The sequence below is a fragment of the Danio aesculapii genome, chromosome 17 (genome assembly GCF_903798145.1).
Source record: "Danio aesculapii chromosome 17, fDanAes4.1, whole genome shotgun sequence".
Taxonomy (NCBI): Eukaryota; Metazoa; Chordata; class Actinopteri; order Cypriniformes; family Danionidae; genus Danio; species Danio aesculapii.
The window spans coordinates 46,710,475-46,733,511 of record NC_079451.1 but is presented as its reverse complement, the minus strand read 5'-3'; the positions used below and the strand labels follow the sequence as shown (position 1 = coordinate 46,733,511).

At 30.1% G+C, this 23,037-nt stretch overlaps 1 protein-coding gene across 2 annotated transcripts in view; it reads right to left on the bottom strand.

The window, feature by feature from the left end:
• Positions 1-1,702: 1,702 nt before the first annotated feature.
• The window catches only part of fuca2 (alpha-L-fucosidase 2), a 43,880-nt gene continuing 22,545 nt past the window's right edge, over positions 1,703-23,037 (bottom strand). For both annotated transcript variants that reach the window (XM_056476498.1, XM_056476497.1), the window contains 5 exons: positions 11,968-12,307; positions 9,151-9,361; positions 7,384-7,574; positions 4,426-4,534; positions 1,703-2,313 (listed from right to left, as the gene is read on the bottom strand). In XM_056476498.1, the coding sequence (XP_056332473.1) occupies positions 2,176-2,313; positions 4,426-4,534; positions 7,384-7,574; positions 9,151-9,361; positions 11,968-12,307 (989 nt within the window). In that variant the 3' untranslated portion in view covers positions 1,703-2,175. The remainder of the gene's footprint in view (positions 2,314-4,425; positions 4,535-7,383; positions 7,575-9,150; positions 9,362-11,967; positions 12,308-23,037) is intronic.

Here is a 23,037-nt window from a genome sequence, read left to right as displayed (position 1 = left end):
CTATACATTAATGTAGGCTATGTTTTTTGTTTTCACAAGCTTTGAAGACGTAACATAAATTTCGCTTTTACATAATAGGTCACCTATAGCTTTCGCCATGAGGCTGTGTTCAAAATGACATCAATGTTTTCAAAGTGCACTGCGAAGGGAGCGCAATTGTGAACATGAAGATCGCTAAAACTGAACTGTAAAAATAGTTTGAAAGCAAATTACACCTAGGAGAGATGACTTTAATGCTTTTTTATTTTTAATCATTCCAAGTTTAAATGTTCTAAATGGATAGGGCATAGGGGGGATTTGTGGGAATAGAACACAGCCAGGAACTATGTTTCTAACTACAGCTCCAGAGGTGTAGTTGCAAGTGCACAAGTTTACGACGCAGTTTGCGAATGTTCCTTGGAACGACGGATTTGGGAAACATCAAATCAACAAACTATGTTTGTGTCCTTGGTTGGCTAACAATGGTTTTGGGAAACACACCCCAGCACAGTGGAGATTTCTTTAGTTATATCATTTTAGTCGTTTGGGATGCAGTAACACAGTCAAATATTTCGTCAAACAGATCAGCCACTTTTGACGCTTATAAATAATCATAAAAATCCTGCAGGTATTAGGAGGTTTGCTGAAAGTGTAGCTGAGGTGCAGTGAGGGGTTTGCGTCTATAATAAACTACCACAGTTTGCGTTCATTGAACACTAAGAATGATTAATAAATTCATATGAAACAGTCCCTAAAAAAACACATCTCGTCTTCAGTGTCGAGCTTAGGCGCGCTTTGCACTCACACTACCAGCATACTGCACCAAAACCCAAGTGAACCTTGCTCTGGCACACTTCTTCCGACCAGGCAAGGGTGCCTGGGCCCGCTTCAGAGCACTCACACTTCTCATATGATTCGGGAATGGGCCAGGGCACGATTCGGATAGCATCGTGTGAGTGCGCCCTAATTCACCGATGTCACTTTAGAGCTAGTGTTTGAGTGATTCTCTAGTGTTATGTCTATAGTGATGACAAAACAGATGATTTTGCTCACATTTTAAGATTATAAAGCTGAACGGCATGAAATGCCATCAGTCTACAGAGATTTCCCAGTATTTCTCTGTTGCTATCCGGAGATCACAATAATTAACTTTGAAAAAGCCAAAGCAAAGCAAACACTAACAGATTACTATAGTATAAATACAGCACTACAACATACAAAAGAGAGAGATCGACTTATAATGTCACAAAAAAAGCTGTTTTCTCCCCTAAGGACTTGTTGTGTGCTCTTGGTCCCCATCTTGTGGCGCAACATCAACCGCCTTTGCTCTGCTCAGTATGACAGGCTGATGGCCGCCAATGCAGTGAATCTCCAAAATTATGAATATTTAAAATAGGCACTATCCTTAAGAATAAACTGCATAGTTGCAATCTAAACAATTACATTTTCACCTAAAAAAGCCTCAAAAGTACATTATGTTGTCCGACAGCAGCAATATTTGTCAAACTGTACTCCTCTGCTTGCCACTTGTGTGGGTGGAGTAATACACAAGGGTGAAGAGGCTGTAAGAGTGCTGATATTACTTCAATATCTCAGGGCTATCAGTCAATCAGATTCGAGAACCAGACAGAACTGTTGTATAAAATAATATAAAGATTTGTCTAACTTGTTTGTGTGGATGTTCTGCAATATATTAAAACAAACACTTTGACAAATCAAAAACTTCAGATATCTGTTTATTCATTTTTAAAAGATTATTAAAAACAATGCAAATATTTCCTCTCCATAACATACCAAACTTATCTGAGCCATTATATAAAAAACGAGATTTTGTCAACCATTAAACCCCAACTATATTAATAATAATAATAATAATCCATCATTTAAACAGATACCAATTTGCAAGCACACAAATGAATCAACAATCATCCAAAGACATCTGGATTCATATTCAAAAAGCATTTCTATAACTCATTTTCTTCATTCACCCATATATTTTTCATAAAATTGATTTGTAAAAAAACCTGACAAAAAAGCGACAGCACAACAAATAATTAACTAACAGTGTAACCAAATGAACCTGATACGCATTATCTGAAGAAGTCTAGTGCAAGAGTTACCGTCCAGGTGAAAATCTTCCCTTCTCATCATTTAGTAATGCAGCAGAGCAGATCCACAGGCTGTTTTCAGGAGACTTTACTGTGCTCCGGTGAGCCGCAGGGTCCAGGCTGAGGACCAGGGCATCTGACTGGTGGTCAGTGGAGGAAGCTTGACCTTCAGACCTGTGGGAGTTGTCGACTGCCATGTCACTGACCCAGAGCCCAGCAGCGCCACCTGATTGAAAAAAAAAAAAAAGTTCCATCTTAGGCCCGATTCCAATTCTATCTCTTAGCCCCACCCCTGGTTTTGAACATGGACTTTTGATTTTCAGTCAGCCAGCCCAAGGGTTTTCAATAAACTGACTTGCTATTACAAAAGTGCCATGTTTAGGATCTGATTACTTTAAAAAGCAGTGATCTTCACTGATTGATTGACATACTTTATAAAGTTGGTCTCAGAATGGTCAAGAAGCACTGCATTAAATTCCATATTCCCTGTCATGTTTTTAAAATATGAAAATGTGTCAGTGAAATAGCCTAGTGGTTAGTGCGCTGACATATGGTGCAGTAGCACTTCAGGGCGTCCCGAGTTCGAATCCCGGCTGGTGGACATTTCCCGTCCCTACCCCCTCTCTCTCTCTCTCCCACTTCGCTTCCTGTCTGTAAAACTGTCCTATCCGCTTAATTAAGGCCAAAAATAAATCTTTAAAAAAAAAATATGGAAATGTATTATACCCCAGTATTTTCAGTAGTGTCTGTGCTCCCCTGCTGCTACTGACGGTGCTAGCATTTACACTGACTTTCATTTATTGAAAATGAATTAAGTAAACAAATTGAAGAAGTCTCTAAATGGTTTTGCCTTAATAAACTGTGCTTACAATTGGGGAAAACTGAACTTATTTTATTTGGTTTAGCCGCAAAACTGTGTCAGGTGAGAGGTAAAAGTAGGGGCTCAAATTATTACACCAAAAAAAAATAATTTATTGAATTAATATAATTAAAACATACTGATAATTTAAAAGGTGAAAAGATGGCTGTTTTTAGCAAGACAGGCAGGGCTCTTAGATTGGCTCTTCCTGGAGGCATACCAACAGTTCATGTTTTGGATGTCTCCCTCATCTGACCCATTAACTTCAGGTTTTGGAGTCTCTTCTAATGTTCTGATGAGTTGTTTCAGGTGTGTTTGATTAGGGAGAGGATGAAAATGTGTACTGTTGGCGTGTCTTCAGGAACAGGGTTGGGAAACTGCATTAGAAGAGACTCCAAAACCTGAAGTTAATGGGTCAGATGAGGGAGACATCCAAAACATGAACTGTTGGTGTGCCTCCAGGAACAGGGTTGGGAAACACTGGGCTAGTGCATTAATGCAGCCATACTCTGACTACGCTGCAGCCTTTTGGTACAGCGGTAGTTGTAAAAAAAATGTTAAATAAATTGTGCTTTTTTTTTGTGCACTACTGTAGCTCTGTTGCTTGGAATGTATTTGCTAAGAGTTTTAAAGAGATTTAATTTGAGAGTGTTTTTAAAAGGGAAATTAAAAAATGGTTGTTTTACAATTGAAGTTAAGGATTTTGTTGTGTTGAGTTGCTGCGCTGATGATGTTTGCACTCCATTTATAATTTCCTCGTTCATTTTTTAAGAATATCGAGGACCACAATGTGCTACACCAGTGGGTATTCGTGTTTTATGGTCAAGCTTTAAAAAAATAAACAAAAGAAAAATACAGCAAGAAAAAAAGCGGAATTTGACTGTCTATAATCCATAATACTCCTGTATAGCAGTCCCACAACATACTTTCCCATCTGTCACTCGAACACACTCGAATCCCCTGTCAGAAAAGTCTACTGGCTGGGAATGACCGTGTCTGATATAATGCTAATGTTTTTTCTCTTGTGTTAGATGAAAATAGTGTAAATGCACAATACAGTTATGAGCTTATTGCCGCATTATATCGTCATGATAACATGATATCGCTGCCTTCGGTGACTTCCTGAACTGGAATAACTACAGCAGCCGCCCACTGAGTGTCTTAAAAACCCTTTAGTGTGAGGAACTACTTTTTTTGCTACAGTAGGCGTAGTAATATGGCATTAGTTAATGTTAGTTAATCCATTTACTAACATGAACAATCTTGTACAGCATTTAAGAATCATAAAGCACACACAATTTTGTTAATGCTCAGTGAGTTAACAAGTTAACAAGAACTATTTTCATCAACTAACCTTAACAAAAATGAACATATTAATAAATATATTGACTAATGGAGCCTTATTATAAAGTTTTACCAGAAGGCAAACAATTATTAGATATGTGATGCATTTTTTTTTACTTCTGCAGTAAACATTACCTGAGTCTTGGCCGCAGACACAACAGGGTCGGTCAGAACAACAATGCCGTCAGCGGGCCATGAAAGGAAAATAGCATAGATGGCACCGCTCTGCTGATTTATTGTATACCTGTTCAAATGAACAAAATTATGCTTTCATTTAATTGACCGATATGCAAGAATATTCATGCATTAATTGCTTTAAACAAGACAAGAACCATAAGTAGGAAAAAAAAAATTTGGCAGTGAGGGATGTGAGATTGTTGCTCGTTGAAGTCGATTGGTGCAGCAATGCTTTACAAATAGGGAGAAAGCAAGCTACTATCGTAAATTAATACAAGAAATAGCACAAGAGGTTAAAGACAAGAGGTGAAAAAAATGGTCAGCTCCTCAGGAAGCAAAGGTAATGCTTTTAATGCTTTATAAGTTTGCAAAATCGAATAGAAAAGTTTCAGCGTGTTGTGAAGCTTATTGACACAGCAGCACCAACTCTGAACCAAGCGTGTACTTTTGACAACTGTTACAGGGCTGATGCTAGGAGGAGTTTGGGTAAACCGAAGACTTTGAATGAATAGATCTCATGAAACTGTATAGCCAGAAACTAGTCAGATGACTTATAATGATGATGACTTGTTCGACCGGTTCACTGAGAAGAACTGGTTAAATAATTTGTTTGCAAACCGGCCAATAAGAGAATGCATTTTCAAAACCACTCTGACACAACATTTATGCTAATGTATTAAAACATCTTAAGAGTGAGAGTTGATGCATTAAAAATACATGTAATTTACAATTCTGCTACCTTTTTGCTTTACATTTGGCTCAAAATGCATTTTAATATGCACATTGACTATTGTCCTGTAAAATGCTTTCTTTTGTCTTCTTTGTAGCCCAAAAATCTAAAGATTCTTAAATCAAGAAGCTTTTTTTAGAAAAGCAAAAAATATAGTTTTGTATTCAGTAAAAATATATCAAAACTAAATGAGTTTTTAATTAAAACAAGCTAAATAATCGGACAATATTTAAGTTCATCTAGTTTATTCTTTGACATTACTTTGCGTACCCCATTGGCAGATTATTTAGCTTGTTTTAAGGAAAAACTGACTCATTTTTGACACATTATTTCTGAAAACTAGACTACATTTTTTGCTTATCTAGAAAATGCTTCTTGATTTAGGAATCGTTAGATATCTGCACTAGAAACAAAACTCAAACTCTTAAGTTAGAAAAGCATTTGTGCAGTGTACATTTCTAGTTTAATTTTGTTACTTTTAATGCATTAAATCAGAGTGTAACGAAACATATGAAAGCTGTGTTTGTAAATGGCAAATGTAAATAATACAACACAAATTTTCATTTTGCATCAAATAATTACATTTCATTTTGCTCCAAACTGTAGGAAGCCAAATTATTAGACGCATTTGTTTATATGGCAAAACATGCCTTTTTCACCAAGACGGTTCCTACAGATTCCAAAGGCAGATACTGATAAGATCAGAGCCTGGTGTGTGGACTTTCTGGGTTTTACGATGTGGTCACATGTTGATTGGTCAGTTTGTATGTCTCAGTATTTGAACTTTGGTCACATAGTCAAGAAAGATCCAAAATAGTTGCTAACTTTGCTCTTTGTTTTTTTCTGCTCTGCTCCTCTCCTGCTTTGGAGGCTTTTTATTTTTACATTTAAGCTGGGTATAATAACTATCATATGTTTTTATCATTTCATGTTTTATACTTTTATGCAGTTTTTTTGTAACTGATTCAGTTGTAACCATAGAGAATTGTTTTCATTGAATCGTTTCATTTTCAAGTATTTGTGAATTACTTTTGATTTAACATTAACACTTAATTGCTTCATATTGCAATGCAATACAATCACATAATAGTAAAGCTCTCTCACATTTTTAGCTATTATAACTGCCCTTATTTCCGTTTTGGGTATAAGATTGCAGAGGGATGGTTAGACAAGAATGTACAGTTTTCACCATCATACTGATAACTTTTTAGTCATTCGGCAAAACTACATTTCAAACCGCTGTAGTTAAAATACCATTCTTACAAAACTTTGCACATACTGCATGTCTTGAAAAATGCCAATTTAAATGCATAACCACATTGTTATTTTACAGATTGCATTTCCATTTTGCATAATACATTTCAAAATGACTTTTGCTGCTAATATGCTTTCATTTAGACCATTTTGATGGATTTAAACAAAGACAATGGTCCCAACGTATTTCCTGGTTTACATTTTTAATTTCCATAGCTTCCGAGAATCCAAAAGGAGCTGGGTAATAATAAAGTTATGATAGCTGTTAGCAAGTTAAGTTATGATTGAATTGCCTCTTGTCACGGTTATGAAATAGTTTAGTAACAAGCAGGAAATGTTCATGGGGCAGTGACATGACCACATTGGAAATGGTCTATTGGAACAGCATGATGGTGAGTGATTAATGAGAGAATTTTCTTTTATGGGCGAACAATTCCTCACCAAAAAAATCAGAAATATGGAAGGAAACTAGAGGTTCTGTTTAGGAAGGTGCTGTATGTGAGAGAGAAGTGCAAAATGCTATCCTTACTTATATTTTTGTCTTTTTCTAGTCCAAATATCTAAATATTCTTCAAATCAAGAAGCATTTTCTAAACAAGCAAAACATATTCTCCCGTTTTAAGAAATAATATGCCAAAATTGAGTATGTTTTTCCTTAAAACAAGCCAAATAATTTGACAATAGGGTAAACTAAATAATTTGATGTCAAAGGGAAAAGCAGGATTATTTTACTTACCCCATTGGCAGATTATTTTGCTTGTTTTAAGAAAAAACTCACTTAATTTTGGCAGATTATTTCTGAAAACAAGACAATAGTTTTTGCTTGTCTAGAAAATGCTGCTTGATTTAAGATTTTTTAGATATTCGGACTAGAAATAAGACAAAAAATCTAAGTAAGAAAAGCTTTTTTGCCGTGTGATCGGGAAACTGACCAAACTCCAGGAGTTGCTGTGTCGTTCTGGACTCTCCATGCGCTGCTGTTGTAAATGGCCTCTCCGTTCACCTTCAGCCACTGACCCATCTGACGCAGACGCTCCTCAAATATGGGCACGATACGACCGTCATGAGTTGGACCAACATTCAACAACAGATTACCCCCGCAGGACACCGTTTCAACCAGAGACTGGAGGACAAACAGAGGACTTTAATATACTGTCGGGTTGCACAATATAAACTACCTGACACAAGTCTTGTCGTCAATCCCAGTTGTAAGAGCTACAAATAATAACTTGACTTCTAGTTGATCATTTGGAAAGGTGGCAGAAGGTAGATTTTTCAGATGAATCATCTGTTGAACTGCATCTCAATCATCACAAATACTGCAGAAGAACTACTGAAACCCACATGGACCCAAGATTCTCATAAAATCAGTGAAGTGTGGTGAAGGAAAAATCATGGTTTGGGGTTGCATTCAGTATGGGGGTGTGCGAGAGATCTGCAGAGTGCATGGCAACATCAACAACCTGAGGTATCAAGACATTTGTGCTGCCTATTACATTACAAACCACAGGAGAGGGCAAATTCTTCAGCAGGATAGCGCTCCTTCTCATACTTCAGCCTCCACATCAAAGTTCCAGAAAGCAAAGAAGGACAAGGTGCTGCAGGATTGGCCAGCCCAGTCACCAGACATGAACATTATTGAGCATGTCTGGGGTAAGATAAAGGAAGAGCCATTGAAGATGAATCCAAAGACTCTTGATGAACTCTGGGAGTCCTGCAAGAACGCTTTCTTTGCCATTCCAGATGACTTTATCAATACGTCATTTGAGTCATTGCAGAGATGTATGAATGCAGTCCTCCAAGCTCATGATGGAGTCAGACACAATATTCACTCTTTTTCCACTGCAGCATGACTTTATATTCTATACTGTATATTAATTTTGTTAAGTGACAAGACTTTTGTCTAAGCAAAGTCAGATCTTACTGTCCTAATTAAATAATTAAAAATCAAGACATGATCATATTTTATTTTGGTCAAATAAGCGTAATCTAGAGGCCTTTGCCTTTCATATAAGCCACTTCTGATACCAAATGATGACGATATTATTTGTTGATTCTAAAACTGTTTAACAATTAATAGTGACTAATTGCATACAAAATAAAAGTGTGTTTACATAACAATTTTGTGTGCAGTATGTATTTTTATAATGAATAAATACCCACATTCAAGTATGTATGTATACACGAATAGAAAATATTTATTTATATTTACAGCTAACATCAGAAATATTAGCTGTTAAATTTGAATTCTTTTATATTTTTCCCCAATTTCTGTTTAACGGAGAGAAGATTTTTTTCAACACATTTCTAAACATAATAGTTTTAATAATTTAGATTAATTAGGCAAGTCATTGTATAACGATGGTTTGTTCTGTTGACAATCGAAAAAAATATTGCTTAAGGGGGCTAATAATATTGACCTTACTGCTTTTCTTCTAGCCGAAATAAAACAAATAAGACTTTCTCCAAAAGAAAAAATATTATAGGAAATACTGTGAAAAATTCCTTGCTCTGTTAAACATTATTTGGGAAATATTTATAAAAAGAAAATCAAATTCACAGGAGGGCGACTAATTGACTTTAACTGTATATAATGAAAACAGGCATTTAACTCAATTAAATCCAAGCACCCACTGCTCCCCGTTCACAGATGACCAGCACAGAAGTGTGTGTTTGAATGATTGTAAGCGTTCACTCACTCCTATGAGCTGCTCAGTGCTCAGGTAATCACTGAGTCTGGCTTCTCTCCTGTAGCCCCAGGATTTCTGGTCGATACTCAAGCAGTTTTCCCACTTGTGCTTCACCAGGTGGCCTGGGTTATAGCGGTCAGTGCAGGTGTAATATCCACCGTGATTGCAGATAGAGCCGTATCCCCAGCGGTCATTGGTCACAACAGTTTCACGCACAGGGCTGGAAACAGACAGTTACACGCTGCATCAAAATGCTTTTAAAGAGATAGTTCATCCAAATTCCCAAGTATTTACTCTCCCTCAGGTGGTTCATTATGAGTTTCTTTCTTTTGCTAAACAAAGCTGAAAACCTGTAACCACTAACTTCCGTAGTAGGAAAAACAAATGGAAGCCAATGGCAACAGATTTACTGTCTCTTCAAAATATTTTCTTTTGTGTTCAACAGAAGGTTTTGAACAAGTGAATGGCGAGTAAAGGATGACAGGATTTTCATTTTTGGGTAAACTACCCCTTTTTAGGATTAAGAACATTTATAAAGCAAATTATATGAGACTTAAAGTACTATAGTATGTGTTAACTTGAAGTTCATGAGCATACTCCAAAAAGCTGACATCTCTTAATCATCTTGTATTAGTCTTGTAAAAGTAAAACTCTTGTAAACATCTTGTAATAGTTGCTGAAACCATGTCTATGTGAGCCTTTGAGCCCTGGAAATACAGCATTCAGCTGCTAAAAAAAGCATTTTTATTATATATACATATATATATTTTTACCTTTAGTTAATTGTTTTATACCATTTGTTTCATCACTTTTAAATTTGCTTGCTTGCTTGCTTACTTATTTTTTATTTAAATACTTAGATATATTCTCCTCATATGGGGTGGGTGAGGTTTAGGGCTAACTGAAGGTTAGGCTAGTTCATGCTTACCCTTTGTAATTGTTATACACTCACTAGCCACTTTATTAGGACCACCAACTGCTCATTAACGCACATTTTAGCCAATCACGTGGCAGAAAGTCAATGCTTTAAGGCGTGTAGACATGGTCAAGATGATCTGCTGCAGTTGAAAGCGAGCATCAGAATGAGGAAGAAAGGTGATTTAAGTGACTTTGATAGTGGCATGGTTGTTGGTGCCAGACGAGCTGGTCTGAGTATTTCAGAAACTGCTGATCTACTGGGATTTTCACACACAACCATCTCTAGGGTTTACAGAGAATGGTCAGAAAAAGAGAAAATATCCAGTAAGCAGCAGTTCTGTGGGTGTAAATGCCTTGTTGATGCCAGAGTTCAGAGGAGAATGGCTAAACTGGTTCCAGCTGATAGAAAGGCAACAGTAACTCAAATAACCACTCGTTACAATCGAGGTCTGCAGAAGAGCATCTCTGAACACACAACACGTCCAACCTTGAAACAACATGAAAGCATGGATCCATCCTGCCTTGTATCGACAATTATGGTCTGTGAGCATATATACATTGATAAAGCTAATTAAAATTAAATAAAAAGTATTTTCGTATTTTAAAGTGTCCTAATATTTTGTTGAGTCCCCTAAAACAAATAAATAATTATTATAATGCATTTTTTTCCTCAACATTCTCTCAGAATTTGGATTTAATAGTGAAATCATTATGCAATGAATTCGATACGATTCATTTGAATCAATTTGGGGCTTAAGATCAATAAACTCAGTCCTTTCGTAAGCCAGCTCTGCTCTGATTGGTCAGCTGGTTAAATCTGTTGTGATTGGTCTTTTATACAAATTATGCAAATGAGTTACTTTGATCAATTCTTTTGAATTTAATTCATCTCTATTTCTATAGTGTCTTTACAATGTAGATTGTGTCAAAGCAGCTTAACATGGAAGTTCTAGTAAATTGAAGCTGTGTCAGTCCAGTTTTCAGAGTTGAAGTTCAGTTTAGTTCAGTGTGGTTTAATGTTCACCTATTTCTTTTTTTATCAGGTGGCAGCAGGTAAAGTATTCACAAATATAATAACTCATTAAGACAATTCAGAGCTGAATCTTTTCATGGACAAAATATTTTTATATATAATGCACTTTTTTGATTAACAACTTTGCAGACTATTTGCAATGAAGGGCAGCTACGCTACAAACTGCAAATAAGACATTTTTCAAAAACTCAAATGACCTGCTCTTTAATAACAATTATGCAGAATGTATATTGCAATAAATTTATAGTCGTTCATCATATTTTTTTAATTCATTCACTTTAGTGATATTTTAGACTTGAATAATGTTTTATTTCATTTATTTTACTTGGGTGTCTTTTTTTGCACATGCTATAAATAAACAAAACAACTGTCTAAGTCAGGGGTCACCAATCTCGGTTCTGGAGGGCCGGTGTCCCTGCGGGTTTTAACTCCAACACACCTGCCTGGATGTTTCAAGTATACCTAGTAAAACCTTGATTAGCTTGTTCAGGTGTGCTTGATTAGGGTTGGACCTAAAATATGTAGGCCTCCGGCCCTCCAGGAACAAGTTTGGTGACCTTTGGTCTATGTGGTCAAAAACATTTGCTCACACAAAAACCATTTCACAGTAAAACTTGTTTTCAGTTCAATTAAAATCATTACAGTCACTAAAAATCATAATTATTTTAATTTCAAAATAAAGAGGTTAATATTCTCTCACAGTACAACACAATTTAAAAACTTAATGCACTAATTCCATAAAAACATAAACAATAAAATAACTTCTTTATTGACTTGAGTCTGTTTTAAACATCATGGATCGCAAGTGTGACCTTTAAGTCTGGGATATAGATTGAAATGGACTTTGCATTGGATATTTGAACACACAGCCTTACCTCTGATTGTAAAGCCATGCGAGGAAGCCAGTGCTGTTCCAGTATTGATCGGGTGCATCTCCGTCTCCGTCAGACCACAGCAGGTCTGGTTTGTACTTGTTGATGAGTTCGTAGAGCTCAGGCAGGGTCTTTGCTGTGGGAAACACGTTGGTTTTGAACTTATTGTCAGAATCTGATTTGAACATGGGATTAAACCACTCGAACAGTGAGTGATAGAGGCCGAGCCGCAGGTCAGTGCGTGTGCGCAGAGCAGTGGCGATGTCGTCCACCAGATCCCGCTTCGGCCCGACTGAAACCGCGTTCCACGTCCACGAGTACTTGGAGCCCCACATCGTAAAGCCTGGGGAAATAAATTTAACAAGTTAAAATTATAAGCCATCCTGTGATTTTTAATTTTTTATTTTTTTTTCCAAATGATGTTTAACAGAGCAAGGGATTTTTCACAGTATTTCCTATAATGTTTTTTAATAATTTAATTAATAATGTATATAATGAAGACTATACAACTTTATTGTTCGTTTGATTATTTAATCTCTGTACTTGAATACTGTCAGATTTATACCGTTGCATTTATCTATGCTGGTATTTAGTCTATTATTTTTACTATGCTGGTATTTAGTCTATTATTATTACTATGCAGGTATTTAGTCTAATATTATTACTATGCTGGTATTTAGTCTATTATTATTACTATGCTGGTATTTAGTCTATTATTATTACTATGCTAGTATTTAGTCTATTATTATTACTATGCTGGTATTTAGTTTAATATTATTACTATGCTGGTATTTAGTCTATTATTATTACTATGCTGGTATTTAGTCTATTATTATTACTATGCTGGTATTTAGTCTATTATTATTACTATGCTGGTATTTAGTCTATTATTATTACTATGCTGGTATTTAGTCTATTATTATTACTATGCTAGTATTTAGTCTATTATTATTACTATGCTGGTATTTAGTTTAATATTATTACTATGCTGGTATTTAGTCTATTATTATTACTATGCTGGTATTTAGTCTATTATTATTACTATGCTGGTATTTAGTCTATTATTATTACTATGCTGGTATTTAGTCTATTATTATTACTATGCAGGTATTTAGTCTATTATTATTACTATGCTGGTATTTAGTCTAATATTATTACTATGCTGGTATTTAGTCTATTATTATTACTATGCTGGTATTTAGTCTATTATTATTACTATGCTGGTATTTAGTCTAATATTATTACTATGCTGGTATTTAGTCTATTATTATTACTATGCAGGTATTTAGTCTATTATTATTACTATGCTGGTATTTAGTCTAATATTATTACTATGCAGGTATTTAGTCTATTATTATTACTATGCTGGTATTTAGTCTATTATTATTACTATGCTGGTATTTAGTCTATTATTATTACTATGCTAGTATTTAGTCTATTATTATTACTATGCTGGTATTTAGTCTATTATTATTACTATGCTAGTATTTAGTCTATTATTATTACTATGCTGGTATTTAGTCTAATATTATTACTATGCTGGTATTTAGTCTATTATTATTACTATGCTGGTATTTAGTCTATTATTATTACTATGCTGGTATTTAGTCTATTATTATTACTATGCTGGTATTTAGTCTATTATTATTACTATGCTAGTATTTAGTCTATTATTATTACTATGCTGGTATTTAGTTTAATATTATTACTATGCTGGTATTTAGTCTATTATTATTACTATGCTGGTATTTAGTCTATTATTATTACTATGCTGGTATTTAGTCTATTATTATACTATGCTGGTATTTAGTCTATTATTATTACTATGCAGGTATTTAGTCTATTATTATTACTATGCTGGTATTTAGTCTAATATTATTACTATGCTGGTATTTAGTCTATTATTATTACTATGCTGGTATTTAGTCTATTATTATTACTATGCTGGTATTTAGTCTATTATTATTACTATGCTGGTATTTAGTCTATTATTATTACTATGCAGGTATTTAGTCTATTATTATTACTATGCTGGTATTTAGTCTAATATTATTACTATGCTGGTATTTAGTCTATTATTATTACTATGCTGGTATTTAGTCTATTATTATTACTATGCTGGTATTTAGTCTAATATTATTACTATGCTGGTATTTAGTCTATTATTATTACTATGCAGGTATTTAGTCTATTATTATTACTATGCTGGTATTTAGTCTAATATTATTACTATGCAGGTATTTAGTCTATTATTATTACTATGCTGGTATTTAGTCTATTATTATTACTATGCTGGTATTTAGTCTATTATTATTACTATGCTAGTATTTAGTCTATTATTATTACTATGCTGGTATTTAGTCTATTATTATTACTATGCTAGTATTTAGTCTATTATTATTACTATGCTGGTATTTAGTCTAATATTATTACTATGCTGGTATTTAGTCTATTATTATTACTATGCTGGTATTTAGTCTAATATTTTTACTATGCTGGTATTTAGTCTATTATTATTACTATGCTGGTATTTAGTCTATTATTATTACTATGCTAATATTTAGTCTATTATTAATACTATGCTAATATTTAGTCTATTATTATTACTATGCTAATATTTAGTCTATTATATTTACTATGCTAATATTTAGTCTATTATTATTACTATGCTGGTATTTAGTCTAATATTATTACTATGCTGGTATTTAGTCTATTATTATTACTATGCTGGTATTTAGTCTAATATTATTACTATGCTGATATTTAGTCTATTATTATTACTATGCTGATATTTAGTCTATTATTAATACTATGCTAATATTTAGTCTATTATTATTACTATGCTAATATTTAGTCTATTATATTTACTATGCTAATATTTAGTCTATTATTATTACTATGCTGGTATTTAGTCTAATATTATTACTATGCTGGTATTTAGTCTAATATTATTACTATGCTGGTATTTAGTCTATTATTATTACTATGCTGGTATTTAGTCTATTATTATTACTATGCTGGTATTTAGTCTATTATTATTACTATGCTGGTATTTAGTCTAATATTATTACTATGCTGGTATTTAGTCTAATATTATTACTATGCTGGTATTTAGTCTATTATTATTACTATGCTGGTATTTAGTCTATTATTATTACTATGCTGGTATTTAGTCTAATATTATTACTATGCTGGTATTTAGTCTATTATTATTACTATGCTAGTATTTAGTCTATTATTATTACTATGCTGGTATTTAGTTTAATATTATTACTATGCTGGTATTTAGTCTATTATTATTACTATGCTGGTATTTAGTCTATTATTATTACTATGCAGGTATTTAGTCTATTATTATTACTATGCTGGTATTAGTCTAATATTATTACTATGCTGGTATTTAGTCTATTATTATTACTATGCTGGTATTTAGTCTATTATTATTACTATGCTAGTATTTAGTCTATTATTATTACTATGCTGGTATTTAGTTTAATATTATTACTATGCTGGTATTTAGTCTATTATTATTACTATGCTGGTATTTAGTCTAATATTTTTACTATGCTGGTATTTAGTCTATTATTATTACTATGCTGGTATTTAGTCTATTATTATTACTATGCTAATATTTAGTCTATTATTAATACTATGCTAATATTTAGTCTATTATTATTACTATGCTAATATTTAGTCTATTATATTTACTATGCTAATATTTAGTCTATTATTATTACTATGCTGGTATTTAGTCTAATATTATTACTATGCTGGTATTTAGTCTATTATTATTACTATGCTGGTATTTAGTCTATTATATTTACTATGCTAATATTTAGTCTATTATTATTACTATGCTGGTATTTAGTCTAATATTATTACTATGCTGGTATTTAGTCTAATATTATTACTATGCTGGTATTTAGTCTATTATTATTACTATGCTGGTATTTAGTCTAATATTATTACTATGCTGGTATTTAGTCTATTATTATTACTATGCTGGTATTTAGTCTATTATTATTACTATGCTGGTATTTAGTTTAATATTATTACTATGCTGGTATTTAGTCTATTATTATTACTATGCTGGTATTTAGTCTAATATTTTTACTATGCTGGTATTTAGTCTATTATTATTACTATGCTGGTATTTAGTCTATTATTAATACTATGCTAATATTTAGTCTATTATTATTACTATGCTAATATTTAGTCTATTATATTTACTATGCTAATATTTAGTCTATTATTATTACTATGCTGGTATTTAGTCTAATATTATTACTATGCTGGTATTTAGTCTAATATTATTACTATGCTGGTATTTAGTCTATTATTATTACTATGCTGGTATTTAGTCTATTATTATTACTATGCTGGTATTTAGTCTATTATTATTACTATGCTGGTATTTAGTCTAATATTATTACTATGCTGGTATTTAGTCTAATATTATTACTATGCTGGTATTTAGTCTATTATTATTACTATGCTGGTATTTAGTCTATTATTATTACTATGCTGGTATTTAGTCTAATATTATTACTATGCTGGTATTTAGTCTAATATTATTACTATGCTGGTATTCAGTCTATTATTATTACTATGCTGGTATTTAGTCTATTATTATTACTATGCTGGTATTTAGTCTATTATTATTACTATGCTGGTATTTAGTCTAATATTTTTACTATGCTGGTATTTAGTCTATTATTATTACTATGCTAATATTTAGTCTATTATTAATACTATGCTAATATTTAGTCTATTATTATTACTATGCTAATATTTAGTCTATTATATTTACTATGCTAATATTAAGTCTATTATTATTACTATGCTGGTATTTAGTCTAATATTATTACTATGCTGGTATTTAGTCTATTATTATTACTATGCTGGTATTTAGTCTAATATTATTACTATGCTGGTATTTAGTCTATTATTATTACTATGCTGGTATTTAGTCTATTATTATTACTATGCTGGTATTTAGTCTAATATTATTACTATGCTGGTATTTAGTCTATTATTATTACTATGCTGGTATTTAGTCTATTATTATTACTATGCTGGTATTAGTCTAATATTATTACTATGCTGGTATTTAGTCTATTATTATTACTATGCTGGTATTTAGTCTATTATTATTACTATGCTGGTATTTAGTCTATTATTATTACTATGCTGGTATTTAGTCTAATATTATTACTATGCTGGTATTTAGTCTATTATTATTACTATGCTGGTATTTAGTCTATTATTATTACTATGCTGGTATTTAGTTTAATATTATTACTATGCTGGTATTTAGTCTATTATTATTACTATGCTGGTATTTAGTTTAATATTATTACTATGCTGGTATTTAGTCTAATATTTTTACTATGCTGGTATTTAGTCTATTATTATTACTATGCTGGTATTTAGTCTATTATTAATACTATGCTAATATTTAGTCTATTATTATTACTATGCTAATATTTAGTCTATTATATTTACTATGCTAATATTTAGTCTATTATTATTACTATGCTGGTATTTAGTCTAATATTATTACTATGCTGGTATTTAGTCTAATATTATTACTATGCTGGTATTTAGTCTATTATTATTACTATGCTGGTATTTAGTCTATTATTATTACTATGCTGGTATTTAGTCTATTATTATTACTATGCTGGTATTTAGTCTAATATTATTACTATGCTGGTATTTAGTCTAATATTATTACTATGCTGGTATTTAGTCTATTATTATTACTATGCTGGTATTTAGTCTATTATTATTACTATGCTGGTATTTAGTCTAATATTATTACTATGCTGGTATTTAGTCTAATATTATTACTATGCTGGTATTCAGTCTATTATTATTACTATGCTGGTATTTAGTCTATTATTATTACTATGCTGGTATTTAGTCTATTATTATTACTATGCTGGTATTTAGTCTAATATTTTTACTATGCTGGTATTTAGTCTATTATTATTACTATGCTAATATTTAGTCTATTATTAATACTATGCTAATATTTAGTCTATTATTATTACTATGCTAATATTTAGTCTATTATATTTACTATGCTAATATTAAGTCTATTATTATTACTATGCTGGTATTTAGTCTAATATTATTACTATGCTGGTATTTAGTCTATTATTATTACTATGCTGGTATTTAGTCTAATATTATTACTATGCTGGTATTTAGTCTATTATTATTACTATGCTGGTATTTAGTCTATTATTATTACTATGCTGGTATTTAGTCTAATATTATTACTATGCTGGTATTTAGTCTATTATTATTACTATGCTGGTATTTAGTCTATTATTATTACTATGCTGGTATTAGTCTAATATTATTACTATGCTGGTATTTAGTCTATTATTATTACTATGCTGGTATTTAGTCTATTATTATTACTATGCTGGTATTTAGTTTAATATTATTACTATGCTGGTATTTAGTCTATTATTATTACTATGCTGGTATTTAGTCTAATATTTTTACTATGCTGGTATTTAGTCTAATATTATTACTATGCTGGTATTTAGTCTATTATTATTACTATGCTGGTATTTAGTCTATTATTATTACTATGCTGGTATTTAGTCTATTATTATTACTATGCTGGTATTTAGTCTATTATTATTACTATGCTGGTATTTAATCTATTATTATTACTATGCTAATATTTAGTCTAATATTATTACTATGCTGGTATTTAGTCTAATATTATTACTATGCTGGTATTTAGTCTAATATTATTACTATGCTGGTATTTAGTCTAATATTATTACTATGCTGGTATTTAGTCTAATATTATTACTATGCTGGTATTTAGTCTATTATTATTACTATGCTAATATTTAGTCTATTATTATTACTATGCTAATATTTAGTCTATTATTATTACTATGCTGGTATTTAGTCTAATATTATTACTATGCTGGTATTTAGTCTAATATTATTACTATGCTGGTATTTAGTCTATTATTATTACTATGCTAATATTTAGTCTATTATTATTACTATGCTAATATTTAGTCTATTATTATTACTATGCTGGTATTTAGTCTAATATTATTACTATGCTAATATTTAGTCTATTATTATTACTATGCTAATATTTAGTCTATTATTATTACTATGCTAATATTTAGTCTATTATTATTACTATGCTAATATTTAGTCTATTATTATTACTATGCTGGTATTTAGTCTAATATTATTACTATGCTAATATTTAGTCTATTATTATTACTATGCTAATATTTAGTATATTATTATTACTATGCTAATATTTAGTCTATTATTATTACTATGCTAATATTTAGTATATTATTATTACTATGCTAATATTTAGTCTATTATTATTACTATGCTAATATTTAGTCTATTATTATTACTATGCTAATATTTAGTCTATTATTATTACTATGCTGGTATTTAGTCTATTATTATTACTATGCTAATATTTAGTATATTATTATTACTATGCTAATATTTAGTCTATTATTATTACTATGCTAATATTTAGTCTATTATTATTACTATGCTGGTATTTAGTCTAATATTTTTACTATGCTGGTATTTAGTCTATTATTATTACTATGCAGGTATTTAGTCTAATATTATTACTATGCTGGTATTTAGTCTATTATTATTACTATGCTGGTATTTAGTCTAATATTTTTACTATGCTGGTATTTAGTCTATTATTATTACTATGCTGGTATTTAGTCTATTATTATTACTATGCTGGTATTTAGTCTAATATTATTACTATGCTGGTATTTAGTCTATTATTATTACTATGCTGGTATTTAGTCTAATATTATTACTATGCTGGTATTTAGTCTATTATTATTACTATGCTGGTATTTAGTCTATTATTATTACTATGCTGGTATTTAGTCTATTATTATTACTATGCTGGTATTTAGTCTATTATTATTACTATGCTGGTATTTAGTCTAATATTTTTACTATGCTGGTATTTAGTCTATTATTATTACTATGCTGGTATTTAGTCTATTATTAATACTATGCTAATATTTAGTCTATTATTATTACTATGCTAATATTTAGTCTATTATATTTACTATGCTAATATTTAGTCTATTATTATTACTATGCTGGTATTTAGTCTAATATTATTACTATGCTGGTATTTAGTCTAATATTATTACTATGCTGGTATTTAGTCTATTATTATTACTATGCTGGTATTTAGTCTATTATTATTACTATGCTGGTATTTAGTCTATTATTATTACTATGCTGGTATTTAGTCTAATATTATTACTATGCTGGTATTTAGTCTAATATTATTACTATGCTGGTATTTAGTCTATTATTATTACTATGCTGGTATTTAGTCTATTATTATTACTATGCTGGTATTTAGTCTAATATTATTACTATGCTGGTATTTAGTCTAATATTATTACTATGCTGGTATTCAGTCTATTATTATTACTATGCTGGTATTTAGTCTATTATTATTACTATGCTGGTATTTAGTCTATTATTATTACTATGCTGGTATTTAGTCTAATATTTTTACTATGCTGGTATTTAGTCTATTATTATTACTATGCTAATATTTAGTCTATTATTAATACTATGCTAATATTTAGTCTATTATTATTACTATGCTAATATTTAGTCTATATATTTACTATGCTAATATTAAGTCTATTATTATTACTATGCTGGTATTTAGTCTAATATTATTACTATGCTGGTATTTAGTCTATTATTATTACTATGCTGGTATTTAGTCTAATATTATTACTATGCTGGTATTTAGTCTATTATTATTACTATGCTGGTATTTAGTCTATTATTATTACTATGCTGGTATTTAGTCTAATATTATTACTATGCTGGTATTTAGTCTATTATTATTACTATGCTGGTATTTAGTCTATTATTATTACTATGCTGGTATTAGTCTAATATTATTACTATGCTGGTATTTAGTCTATTATTATTACTATGCTGGTATTTAGTCTATTATTATTACTATGCTGGTATTTAGTCTATTATTATTACTATGCTGGTATTTAGTCTAATATTATTACTATGCTGGTATTTAGTCTATTATTATTACTATGCTGGTATTTAGTCTATTATTATTACTATGCTGGTATTTAGTTTAATATTATTACTATGCTGGTATTTAGTCTATTATTATTACTATGCTGGTATTTAGTTTAATATTATTACTATGCTGGTATTTAGTCTAATATTTTTACTATGCTGGTATTTAGTCTATTATTATTACTATGCTGGTATTTAGTCTATTATTAATACTATGCTAATATTTAGTCTATTATTATTACTATGCTAATATTTAGTCTATTATATTTACTATGCTAATATTTAGTCTATTATTATTACTATGCTGGTATTTAGTCTAATATTATTACTATGCTGGTATTTAGTCTAATATTATTACTATGCTGGTATTTAGTCTATTATTATTACTATGCTGGTATTTAGTCTATTATTATTACTATGCTGGTATTTAGTCTATTATTATTACTATGCTGGTATTTAGTCTAATATTATTACTATGCTGGTATTTAGTCTAATATTATTACTATGCTGGTATTTAGTCTATTATTATTACTATGCTGGTATTTAGTCTATTATTATTACTATGCTGGTATTTAGTCTAATATTATTACTATGCTGGTATTTAGTCTAATATTATTACTATGCTGGTATTCAGTCTATTATTATTACTATGCTGGTATTTAGTCTATTATTATTACTATGCTGGTATTTAGTCTATTATTATTACTATGCTGGTATTTAGTCTAATATTTTTACTATGCTGGTATTTAGTCTATTATTATTACTATGCTAATATTTAGTCTATTATTAATACTATGCTAATATTTAGTCTATTATTATTACTATGCTAATATTTAGTCTATTATATTTACTATGCTAATATTAAGTCTATTATTATTACTATGCTGGTATTTAGTCTAATATTATTACTATGCTGGTATTTAGTCTATTATTATTACTATGCTGGTATTTAGTCTAATATTATTACTATGCTGGTATTTAGTCTATATTATTACTATGCTGGTATTTAGTCTATTATTATTACTATGCTGGTATTTAGTCTAATATTATTACTATGCTGGTATTTAGTCTATTATTATTACTATGCTGGTATTTAGTCTATTATTATTACTATGCTGGTATTTAGTCTATATTATTACTATGCTGGTATTTAGTCTATTATTATTACTATGCTGGTATTTAGTCTATTATTATTACTATGCTGGTATTTAGTTTATATTATTACTATGCTGGTATTTAGTCTATTATTATTACTATGCTGGTATTTAGTCTAATATTTTACTATGCTGGTATTTAGTCTAATATTATTACTATGCTGGTATTTAGTCTATATTATTACTATGCTGGTATTTAGTCTATTATATTACTATGCTGGTATTTAGTCTATTATTATTACTAGCTGGTATTTAGTCTATTATTATTACTATGCTGGTATTTAGTCTATTATTATTACTATGCTGGTATTTAATCTATTATTATTACTATGCTAATATTTAGTCTAATATTATTACTATGCTGGTATTTAGTCTAATATTATTACTATGCTGGTATTTAGTCTAATATTATTACTATGCTGGTATTTAGTCTAATATTATTACTATGCTGGTATTTAGTCTAATATTATTACTATGCTGGTATTTAGTCTATTATTATTACTATGCTAATATTTAGTCTATTATTATTACTATGCTAATATTTAGTCTATTATTATTACTATGCTGGTATTTAGTCTATTATTATTACTATGCTGGTATTTAGTCTAATATTATTACTATGCTGGTATTTAGTCTATTATTATTACTATGCTAATATTTAGTCTATTATTATTACTATGCTAATATTTAGTCTATTATTATTACTATGCTGGTATTTAGTCTAATATTATTACTATGCTAATATTTAGTCTATTATTATTACTATGCTAATATTTAGTCTATTATTATTACTATGCTAATA